General features: G+C 38.2%; 1 protein-coding gene across 3 annotated transcripts in view; it reads right to left on the reverse strand.

Moving 5' to 3' along the window:
* The window catches only part of dph6 (diphthamine biosynthesis 6), a 197351-nt gene that overhangs the window by 26164 nt on the left and 154923 nt on the right, over window positions 1–16264 (reverse strand). For all 3 annotated transcript variants that reach the window (XR_009825261.1, XR_009825262.1, XM_062041427.1), the window contains exon 13: window positions 11479–11721. Coding sequence is in view for 1 of the 3 variants with exons in the window: in XM_062041427.1 (XP_061897411.1) it covers window positions 11479–11721 (243 nt within the window). In the remaining 2 variants the exon portion in view is untranslated. The remainder of the gene's footprint in view (window positions 1–11478; window positions 11722–16264) is intronic.

Genomic DNA, 16264 nt, shown 5'->3' on the forward strand with positions numbered 1-16264 from the left:
CTCACTTTTATTTTATAAGAAAAAAATAAAATAAAATAAATAAATAAATATTGACTGTTACCCCCTTAAAAAAAATTACAAACATTTTTTTTGACTGTTGTTACCCAAAGTATATTAAGTGGGATTTTTCAGAAAAACAAATATATACAGTAACACAAAAACAACCTGTCTCTGTGATCACTATAGGTGTATAAATAATAATATAGTGTTAAATAAAATCAGTCCCTTGTATCGGTTGATATCGGTATCGGTAATTAAGAGTTGGACAATATCGGAATATCGGATATCGGCAAAAAAGCCATTATCGGATGATGTTTGATAAGAAATTATCGAGTTCGAGCTCATTATCGAATCCTCTTATCGAACCGATTCCTTATCGATTCTCTTATCAAATCCAGATAGGTTGTTGTATATGGAAAAAAACACAATATTTGGTTTAACAAAAGCTCACTTTTATTTTATAAGAAAAAAAGGAAATAAAATAAATAAATAAATATTGACTGTTAACGCCTTAAAAAAAATTACAAACATTTTTTTTTGACTGTTGTTACCCAAAGTATATTAAGTGGGATTTTTCAGAAAAACAAATATATACAGTAACACAAAAACAACCTGTCTCTGTGATCACTATAGGTGTATAAATAATAATATAGTGTTAAATAAAATCAGTCCCTTGTATCGGTTGATATCGGTATCGGTATCGGTAATTAAGAGTTGGACAATATCGGAATATCGGATATCGGCAAAAAAGCCATTATCAGACATCTCTAGAGATGATGTTTGATAAGAAATTATCGAGTTTGAGCTCATTATCGAATCCTCTTATCGAACCGATTCCTTATCGATTCTCTTATCGAATCCAGATAGGTTATTGTATATGGAAAAAAACCACAATATTTGGTTTAACAAAAGCTCACTTTTATTTTATAAGAAAAAAATAAAATAAAATAAATAAATAAATATTGACTGTTACCCCCTTAAAAAAAATTTACATTTTTTTTTTTTGACTGTTGTTACCCAAAGTATATTAAGTGGGATTTTTCAGAAAAACAAATATATATAGTAACACAAAAACAACCCGTCTCTGTGATCACTATAGGTGTATAAATAATAATATAGTGTTAAATAAAATCAGTCCCTTGTATCGGTTGATATCGGTATCGGTAATTAAGAGTTGGACAATATCGGAATATCGGCAAAAAAGCCATTATCGGACATCTCTACCTATAACCCATCAGATACTAAAGCCAAACAAGCAAAAACGAGTAAGAAACAAAAGTCTATGGAGAGCTTTTTTCCCACTCATTCAACGTTATGGTGAGTTCTTTCATGTATTCATTTTCCATGCAGTTATTTGCTATATTTATCTGCCACATGTGGAAGGCGGGCCCGTGAAAATAATGCCTGTATTAAAATAGGTAACATTGCAGTTCAACTCGTGTCTAAACTTGCTATTAATAGTGTTGAAAGTCAACTAAACGTTCACTTCCATGTTCCTGCACTTACTGTCCTAATCTACCACAGGGGATGACGTGTTCCATGTAAGCAAACATCCCGGCCCGCTCGCTGCGGAATCCTGGGAAAAGAAGCGTGAAAGGGATATTATGGCAGACTGACAGCGGCTACAGTAAGAGAGGCGCGCGCTGAAGGCGTCCCGCTGGGCAGGAAATGTAGGGGAACTAGCTAAAGCGGAGCCATCCCATCAGCTCCCCGCTGCTCCGGCTGCCTTTACACCACTTCCTTATTACCGTGTTTACCGTTCGGCTTTCACGCCCTCTCGCCCCGCCGCACGCTTCAGACGCCAGTTAGCGGTGAGAAGGAAAACAAACACTAAAAAGAGAGAGGCGGGTCGGAGCTCAGAAGTGCAGGGGCGGTCTAGAGCTCATAGATTTACTGTTGCAGTAGGACATGGACTTTTTCTTCATTTTAATTCATTCCAATGGAACAAATTGAACTTTTAAGTTGAGGTAAGACTGTACTACAAGGGTGTCCAAAGTGCGGCCCGCAGCTAATTGTTTACCGGCCCGCCACACATTCTGGAAATACTATTGTAAAAATAAAAAAGAACATTAAAAAAAGTGGAATGAGGTGAAATCTAACGAGAAAAAGTTGCAATGTTGACACAAAAGCTGCCATGCGGTCTGTTTTTTTTGTCTTTTGTCTTTCTTCGTTTTTCTTTTTTTTTTGCCATTGCTCAAAAAAAAAAAAAAAAAGACAAAAAAAATCCATGTATGATGAATTATTTTCAGTGCTCCAATTACTTCAAATATTTCACTTTAAAATGTTTGATGTGGTAAATATTGCATATATTGTGTAGTAGCCATATAAAAACATCAACGTTTTCTTTGACAAAAGCGCATAAAACAAACAAAATAATAGTTCCAGCATAAAATCGACAGATATATCTGAAGTTGATCTCGTAACTTAAGTGTTGGAAGTAAAATAAAAACCTAATAAAAATGTATCACTTTATGAGTGGGGAACCTTTTGGATCCCAAATATGATTTTTTATTTATCTTTTCACTGTGATTACTCAAAAATATGAAATAATTAAAATCAATGGTGTCCTGCATTATTGATCTTTTAGGGCTCTAATTACTAAATACTGCATATTTCAGTTTTACTATAAATAAACTAAGTTGTTTTTGACAGAAAAGCCATAAAACATTTATTTAAAATTTGTATTACTTTATATCAACTTGAAGTTGATATAAAGATTTACTGTAAGCGTTAAATAATTTAAAAAAAATAATAATCTGACTTATTTTTACATTTTAATGACTGAGACCCTTTATGGTCCCCAGGACCCCTAAAGGTAAAATAAATAAAAAATGCATATATTTTGTTATGGTTTGAAAATGAAAAATATCAAAATGGCCCCCACCTGCTTTAATTTTTCCGTGTGCGGCCCTCAGTGGAAAAAGTTTGGACACCCCTGCTGTACTACATGTAAATATTGTCCGACTAGAACACAGTTGTGATCAAAAGTTTACATACACTTGTAAAGAACATAATGTCATGGCTGTCTTGAGTTTCCAATAATTTCTACAACTCTTATTTTTCTGTGATGTAGTGATTGGAGCACATACTTGTTGGTCACAAAAAAACATTCATGAAGTTTGGTTCTTTTATGAGTTTATTATGGGTCTACTGAAAATGTGACCAAATCTGCTGGGTCAAAAGTATACATACAGCAATGTTAATATTTGCTTACATGTCCCTTGGCAAGTTTCACTGCAATAAGGCGCTTTTGGTAGCCATCCACAAGCTTCTGGTTGAATTTTTGACCACTCCTCTTGACAAAATTGGTGCAGTTCAGCTAAATTTGTTAGTTTTCTGACATGAACTTGTTTCTTCAGCATTGTCCACACGTTTAAGTCAGGACTTTGGGAAGGCCATTCTAAAACCTTAATTCTAGCCTGATTTGGCCATTCCTTTATCACTTTTGACGTGTGTTTGGGGTCATTGTCCTGTTGGAACACCCAACTGCGCCCAAGACCCAACCTCCGGGCTGATGATTGTAGGTTGTCCTGAAGAATTTGGAGGTAATCCTCCTTTTTCATTGTCCCATTTAAAGCACCAGTTCCATTGGCATCAAAACAGGCCCAGAGCATAATACTACCACCACCATGCTTGACGGTAGGAATGGTGTTCTTGGGATTAAAGGCCTCGCCTTTTGTCTTCCAAACATATTGCTGGGTATTGTGGCCAAACTGCTCAATTTTTGTTTCATTTGACATCACATGGACAAAGATAAGACCTTCTGGAGGAAAGTTCTGTGGTCAGATGAAACAAAAATTGAGCTGTTTGGCCACAACACCCAGCAATAATGTTTGGAGGAAAAAGTCTTGTGTTTCCAATAATTTCTACAACTCTTTTGTCATAGAGTGATTGAAGCACATACTTGTTTGTCACAAAAAACATTCATGAATTAGGTTCTTGTATAAATTTGTTATGAGTCTACTGAAAATGTGACCAAATCTGCTGGGTCAAAAGTATACATACATCAACATACATGATCAATTTTGGTGATGTAGAAAAGTTACAATTAAAGTGAAGTGAAGTATATTTATATAGCGCTTTTTCTCTAGTGATTCAAAGCGCTTTTACACAGTGAAACCCAATATCTAAGTTACATTTAAACCAGTGTGGGTGGCACTGGGAGCAGGTGGGTAAAGTGTCTTGCCCAAGGACACAACGGCAGCGACTAGGATGGCGGAAGCGGGGATTGAACCTGGAACCCTCAAGTTGTTGGCACGGCCGCTCTACCAACCGAGCTATACCGCCCCCAAATCAAATTAGTTTCTTGGCATCATGTGAGTGATTATGATTGACGACACCTGTTGACTTCTCTGAGCCCATTTAAATAGGGCTCATGTGATTCAGTCATTAGACTCGGTTACAAACGCAACAATGGGAAAGTCAAAGGAACTCAGCACAGATCTGAAAAAAGGAATCACTGACTTGAACAAGTCAGGAAAGTCACTTGGAGCCATTTCAAAGCATCTTAAGGTCCCAAGAGCAACTGTGCAGACAATTGTTCGTAAGTATAAAGTGCATGGCACAGTTTTGTCACTGCCACGATCAGGAAGAAAATGCAAGCTATCACCTGCTGCTGAGAGAAAACTGGTCAGGATGATCAAAAGTCAACCGAGAACCACCAAAAAGCAGGTCTGCAATGAATTGGAAGCTGCTGGAACACAGGTGTTAGTGTCCACAGTTAAGCATGTTTTGCATCGTCATGGACTGAGAGGCTACCATGCAAGAAGGAAGCCCTTGCTTCAGAAGCGACACCTTAAAGGCCTACTGAAATGAATTTTTTTTATTTAAACGGGGATAGCAGATCTATTCTATGTGTCATACTTGATCATTTCGCGATATTGCCATATTTTTGCTGAAAGGATTTAGTATAGAACAACGACGATAAAGATTGCAACTTTTGGTATCTGATAAAAAAAAGGCTTGCACCTACCGGAAGTAGCGTGACGTAGTCAGTTGAACATATACGCAAAGTTCCCTATTGTTTACAATGATGGCCGCATGAAGTGAGAGAGATTCGGACCGAGAAAGCGACAATTTCCCCATTAATTTGAGCGAGGATGAAAGATTTGTGGATGAGTAAAGTGCAAGTGAAGGACTAGTGGGGAGTTGAAGCTATTCAGATAGGGAAGATGCTGTGAGAGCCGGGGGTGACCTGATATTCAGCTGGGAATGACTACAACAGTAAATAAACACAAGACATATATATACTCTATTAGCCACAACACAACCAGGCTTATATTTAATATGCCACAAATTAATCCTGCATAAAAACACCTGCGTGTTTGTTATGCTAGCTCCTAGCTCCTCTGCTAGCTCCTAGCTCCATAGAACACGCCAATACAATTCAAACACCTGATCAACACACACAATCACTCAGCCCAAAAGACCGTTTACCTAACCCAAGGTTCATAAAGCTTATATATTTTTAAAAAGTTACGTACGTGACGCGCACATACGGTCAAGTTATCGAATGTTTAGCAGCCAAGGCTGCATACTCACGGTACCTGATATTCAGCTGGGAATGACTACAACAGTAAATAAACACAAGACATATATATACTCTATTAGCCACAACACAACCAGGCTTATATTTAATATGCCACAAATTAATCCTGCATAATAACACCTGCGTGTTTGTTATGCTAGCTCCTAGCTCCTCTGCTAGCTCCTAGCTCCATAGAACACGCCAATACAATTCAAACACCTGATCAACACACACAATCACTCAGCCCAAAAGACCGTTCACCTAACCCAAGGTTCATAAAGCTTATATATTTTTAAAAAGTTACGTACGTGACGCGCACTTACGGTACGGTACGTGTTATGCTAGCTCCTAGCTCCTCTGCTAGCTCCTAGCTCCATAGAACACGCCAATACAATTCAAACACATGATCAACACACACAATCACTCAGCCCAAAAGACCGTTCACCTAACCCAAGGTTCATAAAGCTTATATATTTTAAAATAGTTACGTACATACGCAAAAAAAAGCCAAAGCTGCATACTCACAGTAGCACGTCTGCGTCTTTGTCATCCAAATCAAAGTAATCCTGGTAAGAGTCTGTGTTGTCCCAGTTCTCTACAGGCGTCTGTGTATCCAAATCAAAAGTCCTCCTGGTTAGAGTCTCTGTTATCCGAGTTCTTCCATCTTGACTGCATCTTTCGGGAATGTAAACAAAGAAGCGCCGGCTGTGTACTGTTGTGGCTGACTACGTTCGAAAAATACGTCCATTTCGCACCGACAACTTTCTTCTTTGCTTGCTTGGCTTCCTTCTCCATAATGCAATGAACATGATTGAAACAGATTCACGAACACAGATGTCCAGAATACTGTGGAATTATGAAATGAAAACAGAGCTTTTTCGTATCGGCTTCAATGTGGAAGGCATACCCGTGTTCGCCGGGCTACGTCACACGCATACGTCATCCTCAGAGGCGTTTCGAACCGGAAGTTTAGCGGCAAATTTAAAATGTCACTTTATAAGTTAACCCGGCCGTATTGGCATGTGTTATAATGTTAAGATTTCATCATTGATATATAAACTATCAGACTGCGTGGTCGGTAGTAGTGGGTTTCAGTAGGCCTTTAAGGCTCGTCTAAAGTTTGCTGCTGATCGCATGGACAAAGATAAGACCTTCTGGAGGAAAGTTCTGTGGTCAGATGAAACAAAAATTGAGCTGTTTGGCCACAATACCCAGCAATATGTTTGGAGGAGAAAAGGTGAGGCCTTTAATCCCAGGAACACCATGCCTACCGTCAAGCATGGTGGTGGTAGTATTATGCTCTGGGCCTGTTTTGCTGCCAATGGAACTGGTGCTTTACAGAGAGTAAATGGGGCAATGAAAAAGGAGGATTACCTCCAAATTCTTCAGGACAACCTAAAATCATCAGCCCGGAGGTTGGGTCTTGGGCGCAGTTGGGTGTTCCAACAGGACAATGACCCCAAACACACGTCAAAAGTGGTAAAGGAATGGCTAAATCAGGCTAGAATTAAGGTTTTAGAATGGCCTTCCCAAAGTCCTGACTTAAACGTGTGGAAAATGCTAAAGAAACAAGTCCATGTCAGAAAACCAACAAATTTAGCTGAACTGCACCGATTTTGTCAAGAGGAGTGGTCAAAAATTCAACCAGAAGCTTGTGGATGGCTACCAAAAGCGCCTTATTGCAGGGAAACTTGCCAAGGGACATGTAACCAAATATTAACATTGCTGTATGTATACTTTTGAGCTCCAATCACTCTATCACAGAAAAATAAAAGTTGTAGAAATTATTGGAAACTCAAGACAGCCATGACATTATGTTCTTTACAAGTGTATGTAAACTTTTGACCACTACTGTATGTTATCAAATCCCCTGAAGAGAGGGAAACCTGCAGGCTTGTAGGGATGAAATAGCCTCTGTGTTTTTTCCTGACTTTGATTGATTGATTGATTGAGACTTTTATTAGTAGGTTGCACAGTGAAGTACATATTCCGTACAATTGACCACTAAATGGTAACACCCGAATACGTTTTTCAACTTGTTTAAGTCGGGGTTCCACTTAAATTGATTCATGATACAGATACCGTAATTTCCGGACTATAAGCCGCTACTTTTTCCCCTCGTTCTGGTCCCTGCGGCTTATACAAGGGTGCGGCTTATATACGGCCTGTTCTTCTCCGACACCGACGAAGAGGATTTCGGTGGTTTTAGTACGCAGGAGGAAGACGATGACACAATGATTAAAGACTGACTTTTCATATACCGGTAGGCTGGTTATTTTGATAACGTACAGGCGAGCACTTTGTATTACTTTGCACCGTTGTATTATTTGTACTCTGCACGAATGCTGTTCGCCATGTCAAAGATGTGAAAGTTTGATTGAATGATTGAAAGATTTATTGTTAATAAATGGGACGCTTTGCGTTCCCAAACAGTCATCTCTGTCCCGACAATCCCCTCCGTGGTAGCAGGAACCCCTATATACTACGGTAATTACACATCAAAACCCTGCGGCTTATAGTCGGGTGCGGCTTATATATGGAGCAATCTGTATTTTCCCCTAAATTTAGCTGGTGCGGCTTATAGTCAGGTGCGGCTTATAGTCCGGAAATTACGGTATATACTATCATCATAATACAGTCATCACACAAGATAATCACATTGAATTATTGACATTATTTACAATCATTATTTACATTATTTACAATGTAATGACCTAACGTACACTACCGTTCAAAAGTTTGGGGTCACATTGAAATGTCCTTATTTTTGAAGGAAAAGCACTGTACTTTTCAATGAAGATAACTTTAAACTATAGTCTTAACTTTAAAGAAATACACTCTATACATTGCTAATGTGGTAAATGACTATTCTAGCTGCAAATGTCTGGTTTTTGGTGCAATATCTACATAGGTGTATAGAGGCTTATTTCCAGCAACTATCACTCCAGTGTTCTAATGGTACAATGTGTTTGCTCATTGGCTCAGAAGGCTAATTGATGATTAGAACACCCTTGTGCAATCATGTTCACACATCTGAAAACAGTTCAGCTCGTTACAGAAGCTACAAAACTGACCTTCCTTTGAGCAGATTGAGTTTCTGGAGCATCACATTTGTGGGGTCAATTAAACGCTCAAAATGGCCAGAAAAAGAGAACTTTCATCTGAAACTCGACAGTCTATTCTTGTTCTTAGAAATGAAGGCTATTCCACAAAATTGTTTGGGTGACCCCAAACATTTGAACGGTAGTGTATATTCCGCTCTACCCCGGTATTGAGCACTGTATAACGGATAAACCATATATATATATATATATATATATATATATATATATATATATATATATATATATATATATATATATATATATATATATATATATACTGTAGATTCCGAGTGCGATGATGTCACATTATTGATGGGAAAATGCATTTTTAGACACCGAAAGTAACAAGCGGTAGAAAATGGATTAGAAAGGACAGATTTTGGACGCTGGCCATAGTTTGGGGACCCCTGGACTACAAGAAAGTTAAGAGTTCTTTTGTGATTATTTGTGAACAGGAAAGAGAAAGTTCCTTCCCCCACAAGACCGTCGACTGATATTCAGCGCCGAGTTCTCTCATGAAAAGTTGATGATGAAGGGAGCGCTGGCGTCTTTGATAATGTGCAGCTTTGGCACAGAAGCAGATGTCTTCCTCAGAGCCTCCCTAATCCTTTGCCCCCCCCCCCCCCTTACACTCCATTTTGGAGCCGGGTTCAACTCTCAGAGCAGCTTATCCCCCATGCCCCCGACCCCCTCCTCACTCGCCATTCCGCCACCCCGGCTTACAACCCCTTGCTCCAGAGTGCCAGTCTTCGCTGGCAGCCTCTATCTCCGCCCATTGTAATCTGCCTCGTCACGGGACTACACCCCAGGGGGACATAGACGTACCTCCAACATGTGGCTCTGCAGGAGGTGGGCGGGCGGCGGGGTTAAAGCCTGGAGAGAGGATGTCAACTTTGTGTCACTTCCTGGAAAGCCAAGCGGTATTGCGAGCTGTATGTGTGCCCGATGTGCAAGGCTTTTTAAGGCTTCAACATTCCCATTTTGCAGTAAATCGCACAGGATTTTGACGTTTTGTTTGACGTGCACGACTCTGTGGGATAAGACATCCTAAAAGTAAGAGTTTCAACCGGGTCTGGTCATGGATGTTGAAAAGTCTTGAACCTCGCTACCTTTTTATATTATCACTTAGTAGGGCTGCACGGTGAATCGAAATCGAATCGACATTGAGGGTTTTAATTAGTACGGTAAATAACTGCAAGTTGTTGTTTTTTTGAGTGACAGACATGTTCTCCAATCAGAACTGTCGAGCTTCACGTTTGTTCCTCTATCGTTTCAGGCAGGAAGAAAGACGCCTCACTTTGTGCGTCGCTCTCAGCACCTGAGCGCGTTTATTTAACACACTGCAAAAACTGAAATCTAAGTAGGATTAAATATCTCAAATAAGGGTGATACTTGCTTATTTTCTGTCTAATAAGATAATTCTTCTCACTAAGCAGATTTTATGTTAGAGTGTTTTACTTGTTTTAAGTGTTTTGCTCCTAAATGATCTCAGTAAGATATTACAGCTTGTTGCTGAGATTTGATGACCTATATTGAGTAAAACATGCTTGAAACTAGAATATCAACTGTTGCAAAGCTCAACACTCACAAGTATAAAACTACTTTTTTAAGGTAATCATTTCTTATTTCAAGCATGAAAAAAAAAAATATCATGACTTTGACACAAATGTGTCTCATAATTAAAACAGCTGACAGCCAAATGGACTTTGCTGTTTTATTTTCAATGAAACAAGAAAAAACACGTACTCATATAGTAGTACAGTTGGCACAGTACAGTAAACTGACAGTTAATATTTAAACATTTAACATGTGACATTTCAAACAATTTTGAACAGAAATAGTTCATGCACATTCAGGTAAATTCCTCAAAATTACAATAAAAAATTTTTTGGCCGGGGGCCGGGCTGTATGTATATATGCGCACTAATTGACCGAAAGAGCACGCACTTGGCGCGATGATGTCATGTTATCGACGGAAAAATGCATTTCTAGACAATATGATTTGCCTGAGCGGCTAGGAGACCCCGAGAGTAACAAGCGGTTGCCTTGTTGCCTTTCCATTAAGAACAATAAATTAGTTTTTAGTATAAGTTTGCTGGTTTCAAGAAATTTAATGCCGAGCGCATATCATTATGTTAATGGCACTAGCATTTACTTCATTTAAGAATATTTTTCAACATATTGAGCAAAAAAGGTCTCTTTTTTTTTTTCTACCAAGAAAAGTGCACTTGTTATTAGTGAGAATGTACTTATTTTAAGGTATTTTGAGGTTCATTGAGGTTAGCTAATTTGACTTGTTTTGGAAAGTCTTTACTAGCTAAATTTTCTTGTTCTAATGGCAGATAATTGTGCTTAGTTCAAATAAAATACCCCTCATTTTTGTATTTTTTTTCTTGTTTTTGAACACTGACTTTTTGCAGTGCAGTGGAAGAAACTAAACCGAGTAAGCTCTCTTTTAGTTTATTATTCATTTATGTTGCTGCTACTTGATCATAGTGCTGCTTTCGATACCGTCGATGATAACATTTTATTAGAATGTATCAAAACACGTGTGGAGGGAAGCGTGGCCTGCGGGCCTGCCGCGGAACACAGCGACAGGTGCGTAGATGGCCCAGGTGGGCCTTGTTATCTAATCACCAGTCACCTTTATTAGCAGCAGCCATGAGGAAATGAGTAGTTGTAGTTGGGGGTGCTGCTGAGAGACACAGAGGCAGAAAAGACACTGTGCTGAAAAGCAAAATTTTCCCGGCCCCCCTGCAATACCTCTATGAACCCCCTGGGGTTGGCGCACCCCTGTTGAAGACCTCTACAATTACTTCAATACTCCTCTTTGCTTTATTTACCAACCTCTTCTGCAGTCTCCAGCACGCGCTCCCATGCGGCCCGGATGACGGGGATGTCCTGGCGCCTTGTTGCGTAACAGTGGGCCTGGACCACGTGGCCCAGAGTCAAACAGCTGACGACGGCCCTCAGAACCTTTTGGACGTGGCTGAAACACAACACAGCCTGTTTGCTGGCGCCGGCCTTCACCAGCTGCATGGTGCAGGGGATCAGTGCGATCTGGCCCGCACAGAACACGTCACCATCCACCTAGAAAAAGGGAACACATATTGAAAAAATGTAAAGGTCAGCTTCTTTACCACAGCAACTGCTGAAGTTGTCAAATGGATTAATTAGCTGTTAATTAGCTAGCAACATGACTTCAAAAGTTATAGGCGGACTTTGATGGGGGGTCTTCTTCAGAGGTGGTAAGAAGCCGGAGTATCCGGAAAGAACACACGCAGTCACGGTGAGAACATGCAAACTCCACACAGAATGACCCCAAGCCCGGGAGTCGAACCCATAACCTTTTTATTGTGAGGCACCACTGCTCCACCGTGCTGCTCACTCTTTTAATACTTTATTTTATTTTATGTTCGTAGTTTAAGCCTGTATTTATTTTTTATTTCATACTATTTCATCATATTCATATATCATATCATATACTTTATATATTATTTACATATAGTATATGCATTTATAATGTTCTATTGTATTTTATAAATATGTAAATAGTTTTATCTGTTTCTTTTACTCATTTCATTAATGAATATACTGTACATATCCATTAGAATGTATTTTCTACATTATTATTATTGATATTTTATTTTGTTTGTATTTAATTTAAACTTAATTTTTTTTTTTTTAATGAATTTAATACTTTCAATTTAAAGGTTGTAATTTTTGCAAAATACCGGTAATCACAAAGGTTAAATAATTTATTTGGGGTTTGTACAATTTATTTATTTTTAATTCATATTATTTCATCATATTTATTTATTCATATATAATAATTTATATCATACTTTATACTTTATTCACATATATTATGTGCATTAATGTTTTTAAAGTATTTTATAAATATTTAAATTGTTTCATGTATTTCTTTTATTTATAATATTCATGAATATACATTTCGGTTTGAATGTATTTTTGTCATTATTATTATTCATGTTTCGTTGTGTTTGTATTCATTTTAATCTTTTTTTAAATTCGTTTAACTAGTTAACTGATTTCAATTTACAAAACCCAAAACCAGTGAAGTTTGCACGTTGTGTAAATGGTAAATTCAAACAGAATACAATGATTTGTAAATCCTTTTCAACCTATATTTAATTGAATAGACTGCAAAGACAAGATATTTAACGTTCGAATTGGTAAACTTTGTTGTTTTTTGCAAATATTAGCTCATTTTGAATTTGGTGCCTGCAACATTTTTCAAAAAAGTTGGCACAAGTGGCAAAAAAGACTGACAAAGTTGAGGAACGCTCATCAAACACTTATTTGGAACATCCCACAGGTGAACAGGCTAATTGGGAACAGGTGGGTGCCATGATTGGGTATAAAAGCAGCTTCCATGAAATGCTCAGTCATTCACAAACAAGATGGGGCGAGGGTCACCACTTTGTGAACAAATGAGTGAGCAAATTGTCCAACAGTTTAAGAACAACATTTCTCAACGAGCTATTGCAAGGAATTTAGGGATTTCACCATCTATGGTCCGTAATATCATCAAAAGACTCAGAGAATCTGGAAAAATCACTGCACGTAAGCGATGATATTACGGACTTTCGATCCCTCAGGCGGTACTGCATCCAAAACCAACATCAGTGTGTAAAGGATATCACCACATGGGCTCAGAAACACTTCAGAAAACCACTGTCAGTAACTACAGTTTGTTGCTACATCTGTAAGTGAAAGTTAAAACTCTACTATGCAAAGTGAAAGCCATTTATCAACAACACCCAGAAAAAGTCGCCGGCTTCGTTGGACCCGAGCTCATCTAAGTTGGACTGATGAAGTGGAAAAGTGTTCTGTGGTCTGACTAGTTCACATTTCAAATTGTTTTTGGAAACTGTGGACGTCGTGTACTCTGGACCAAAGAGGAAAAGAACCATCCGGACTGTTATAGGCGCAAAGTTCAAAAGCCAGCATCTGTGATGGTATGGGGGTGTATTAGTGCCCAAGGCATAGTTAACTTACACATCTGTGAAGGCACCATTAATGCTGAAAGGTACATACAGGTTTTGGAGCAAAATATGTTGCCATCCAAACAACTTTATTATGGACGCCCCTGCTTATTTCAGCAATACAATGCCAAGCCACGTGTTACAACAGCGTGGCTTCATAGTAAAAGAGTGCAGGTACTAGACTGGCCTGCCTGTAGTCCAGACCTGTCTCCCATTGAAAATGTGTGGCGCATTATGAAGCCTAAAATACCACAACGGAGACCCCCGGACTGTTGAACAACTTAAGCTGTACATCAAGCAAGAATGGGAAAGAATTCTGCCTGAAAAGCTTCAAAAATGTGTCTCTTCAGTTCCCAAACGCTTACTGGGTGTTAAAAGGAAAGGCCATGTAACACAGTGGTAAAAAGGCCCTTGTGCCAACTTTTTTGCAATGTGTTGCAGCCATTAAATTCTAAGTTAATCATTATTTGCAAAAAAAAATTAAGTTTCTCAGTTCGAACATTACATATCTTGTCTTTGCAGTCTATTCAATTAAATATAAGTCAAAAATGATTTGCAAATTATTATATTCTGTTTTTATTTACCATTTACACAACGTGCCAATCTCAAATGTAAATGTTGCTTTTTTCACAAATAAGAAAAGTTCTATTACAACACTGCATATCTCAAAGACAAACTTAGCAACATGTTTTCAAACCTACTAGGTGCTATTATCAAATTAACATCAATTATACTCTTGAGTAGCATTAATCAACAAGGCCCCCCCCTCACGATTTTCAGCTTTTTCCATTACTGACACTTTTGATTTAACAGCTCTAAAAACAAATCGGGTACTTTGAGAAAGCTGCCAGCGAGTCTCAGCAACACCACTGCTATTTATAAGCATAATTAACCATGTGATAATGAGCTAATTCTCCATTAAATGCCTCTGTTAGCAGGGTGTGTCCTGCATAACCAAACCCGGGGCTGGGATCTATCTGTTTAATGCAGAGAGACGAGTAAGGATGAGGGGTGGTATCACGGGGGTCAGGTCTTTAGAGACACGCGGAGGCTTTGTAGCAGGATGGCATTTGTGCTGGGCTCTAACGTGTTGGTCAATGCAAATATCTGCTGGTGACATGCTGATTATTTGCTGGCCCCGCGCAGGGAAACGTGTGCATGAGCAAATCCCAGGGGGAGGATCAAGATACGGTTCAATTGATGCACACTAAGACAAGGTCCTTTACTTGTTAGGGAAGACACACCTTGGAATTATAATGTGAGAAAGGAGAGTGATCTCAGGAGAGTCCAGTATGTACTTTAGTACAAATAACACTGTAATTAGTATATTAAGTATAGGCTAGATACCTGTACTGATATTCCAAAGACTATGTGGTGACTTCAGAGAGTGTGACACCCGCCAAATGTGATGGTCGAAGCTTCCGGCGATTTTCTTTTATTCAAATATCACGACGCTAAATTAGCATTCATAACTTGAGACAGAACATTAGGAATTTTTTTATAAAATGATGACTGTGACAAAAGTGACTAGATATCTATTATTACGATAATGTAGGGTTGTACCGATACCAATATTTTGGTACCGGTACTAAAATTATTTTGATACTTTTTGGCACTTTTCTAAATAAAGGGTACCACAAAAAATTGCATTATTGGCTTTAATTTAACAAAAAATCTTAGGGTACATTAACATATGTTTCTTATTGCAGGTTTGTCCTTAAATAAAATAGTGAACATACAAGACAACTTGTCTTTTAGTAGTAAGTAAGCAAACAAAAGCTCCTAATTTAGCTGTTGACATATGCCGTAACATATTGTGTCATTTTCCATTCTATTATTTTGTCAAAATTATTAAGGACAAGTGGTAGAAAATGAATTATTAATCTACTTGTTCATTTACTGTTAATATCTGCTTACTTTCTCTTTTAACATGTTCTATCTACACTTCGGTTAAAATGTAATAATCCCTTATTCTTCAATCTAATTTTCAGTGAATGTATAGGATAGGCAAATATAAGCTTTGGCTTCAGCCTATTCCTTTTTCGGTCATTCTTTTTCTTTTTTTTTGTGTGTAAATGTGTATGATTGTTAAATTTCCAATCCAATCCAATCCACTTTATTTATATAGCACATTTAAACAACAAAAATGTTTCCAAAGTGCTGCACAACAATATTAAAAACAATATTCAAATATTATCCTTAGCTCCACCAATGACTGAATAAAAACAAAAAACAAATCAATATAAAACCAATATAAAAATAAATACGATTAAAAACAATTTTAAAGGGTAAAACCAATCAAAACAGTAAATAATTAAAAACAAACAAAAAAAACAATAAAAAAAACAGAGGACAACACAACTCAAGTGGGTCTTAAGACGAGACTTAAAACACTCCACTGTGGGAGCAGTTTGAACATGGAGGGGCAGAGAGTTCCAGAGCTTAGGGCCGACCACAGTCTCCCCTGGTTTTAAGTCTGGTCTTGGGCACCACGAGCTGGAGCTGGCTCTCGGACCTCAGAGCGCGCGCAGGAGTGTAAATTTGGATGAGGTCCGAGATATACTGAGGTGCCAGTCCATGCAAAGCTTTAAAAACAAACAGCAAGGTTTTAAAATCAATTCTAA

This window comes from Entelurus aequoreus, linkage group LG03 (genome assembly GCF_033978785.1).
Source record: "Entelurus aequoreus isolate RoL-2023_Sb linkage group LG03, RoL_Eaeq_v1.1, whole genome shotgun sequence".
Lineage (NCBI taxonomy): Eukaryota > Metazoa > Chordata > Actinopteri > Syngnathiformes > Syngnathidae > Entelurus > Entelurus aequoreus.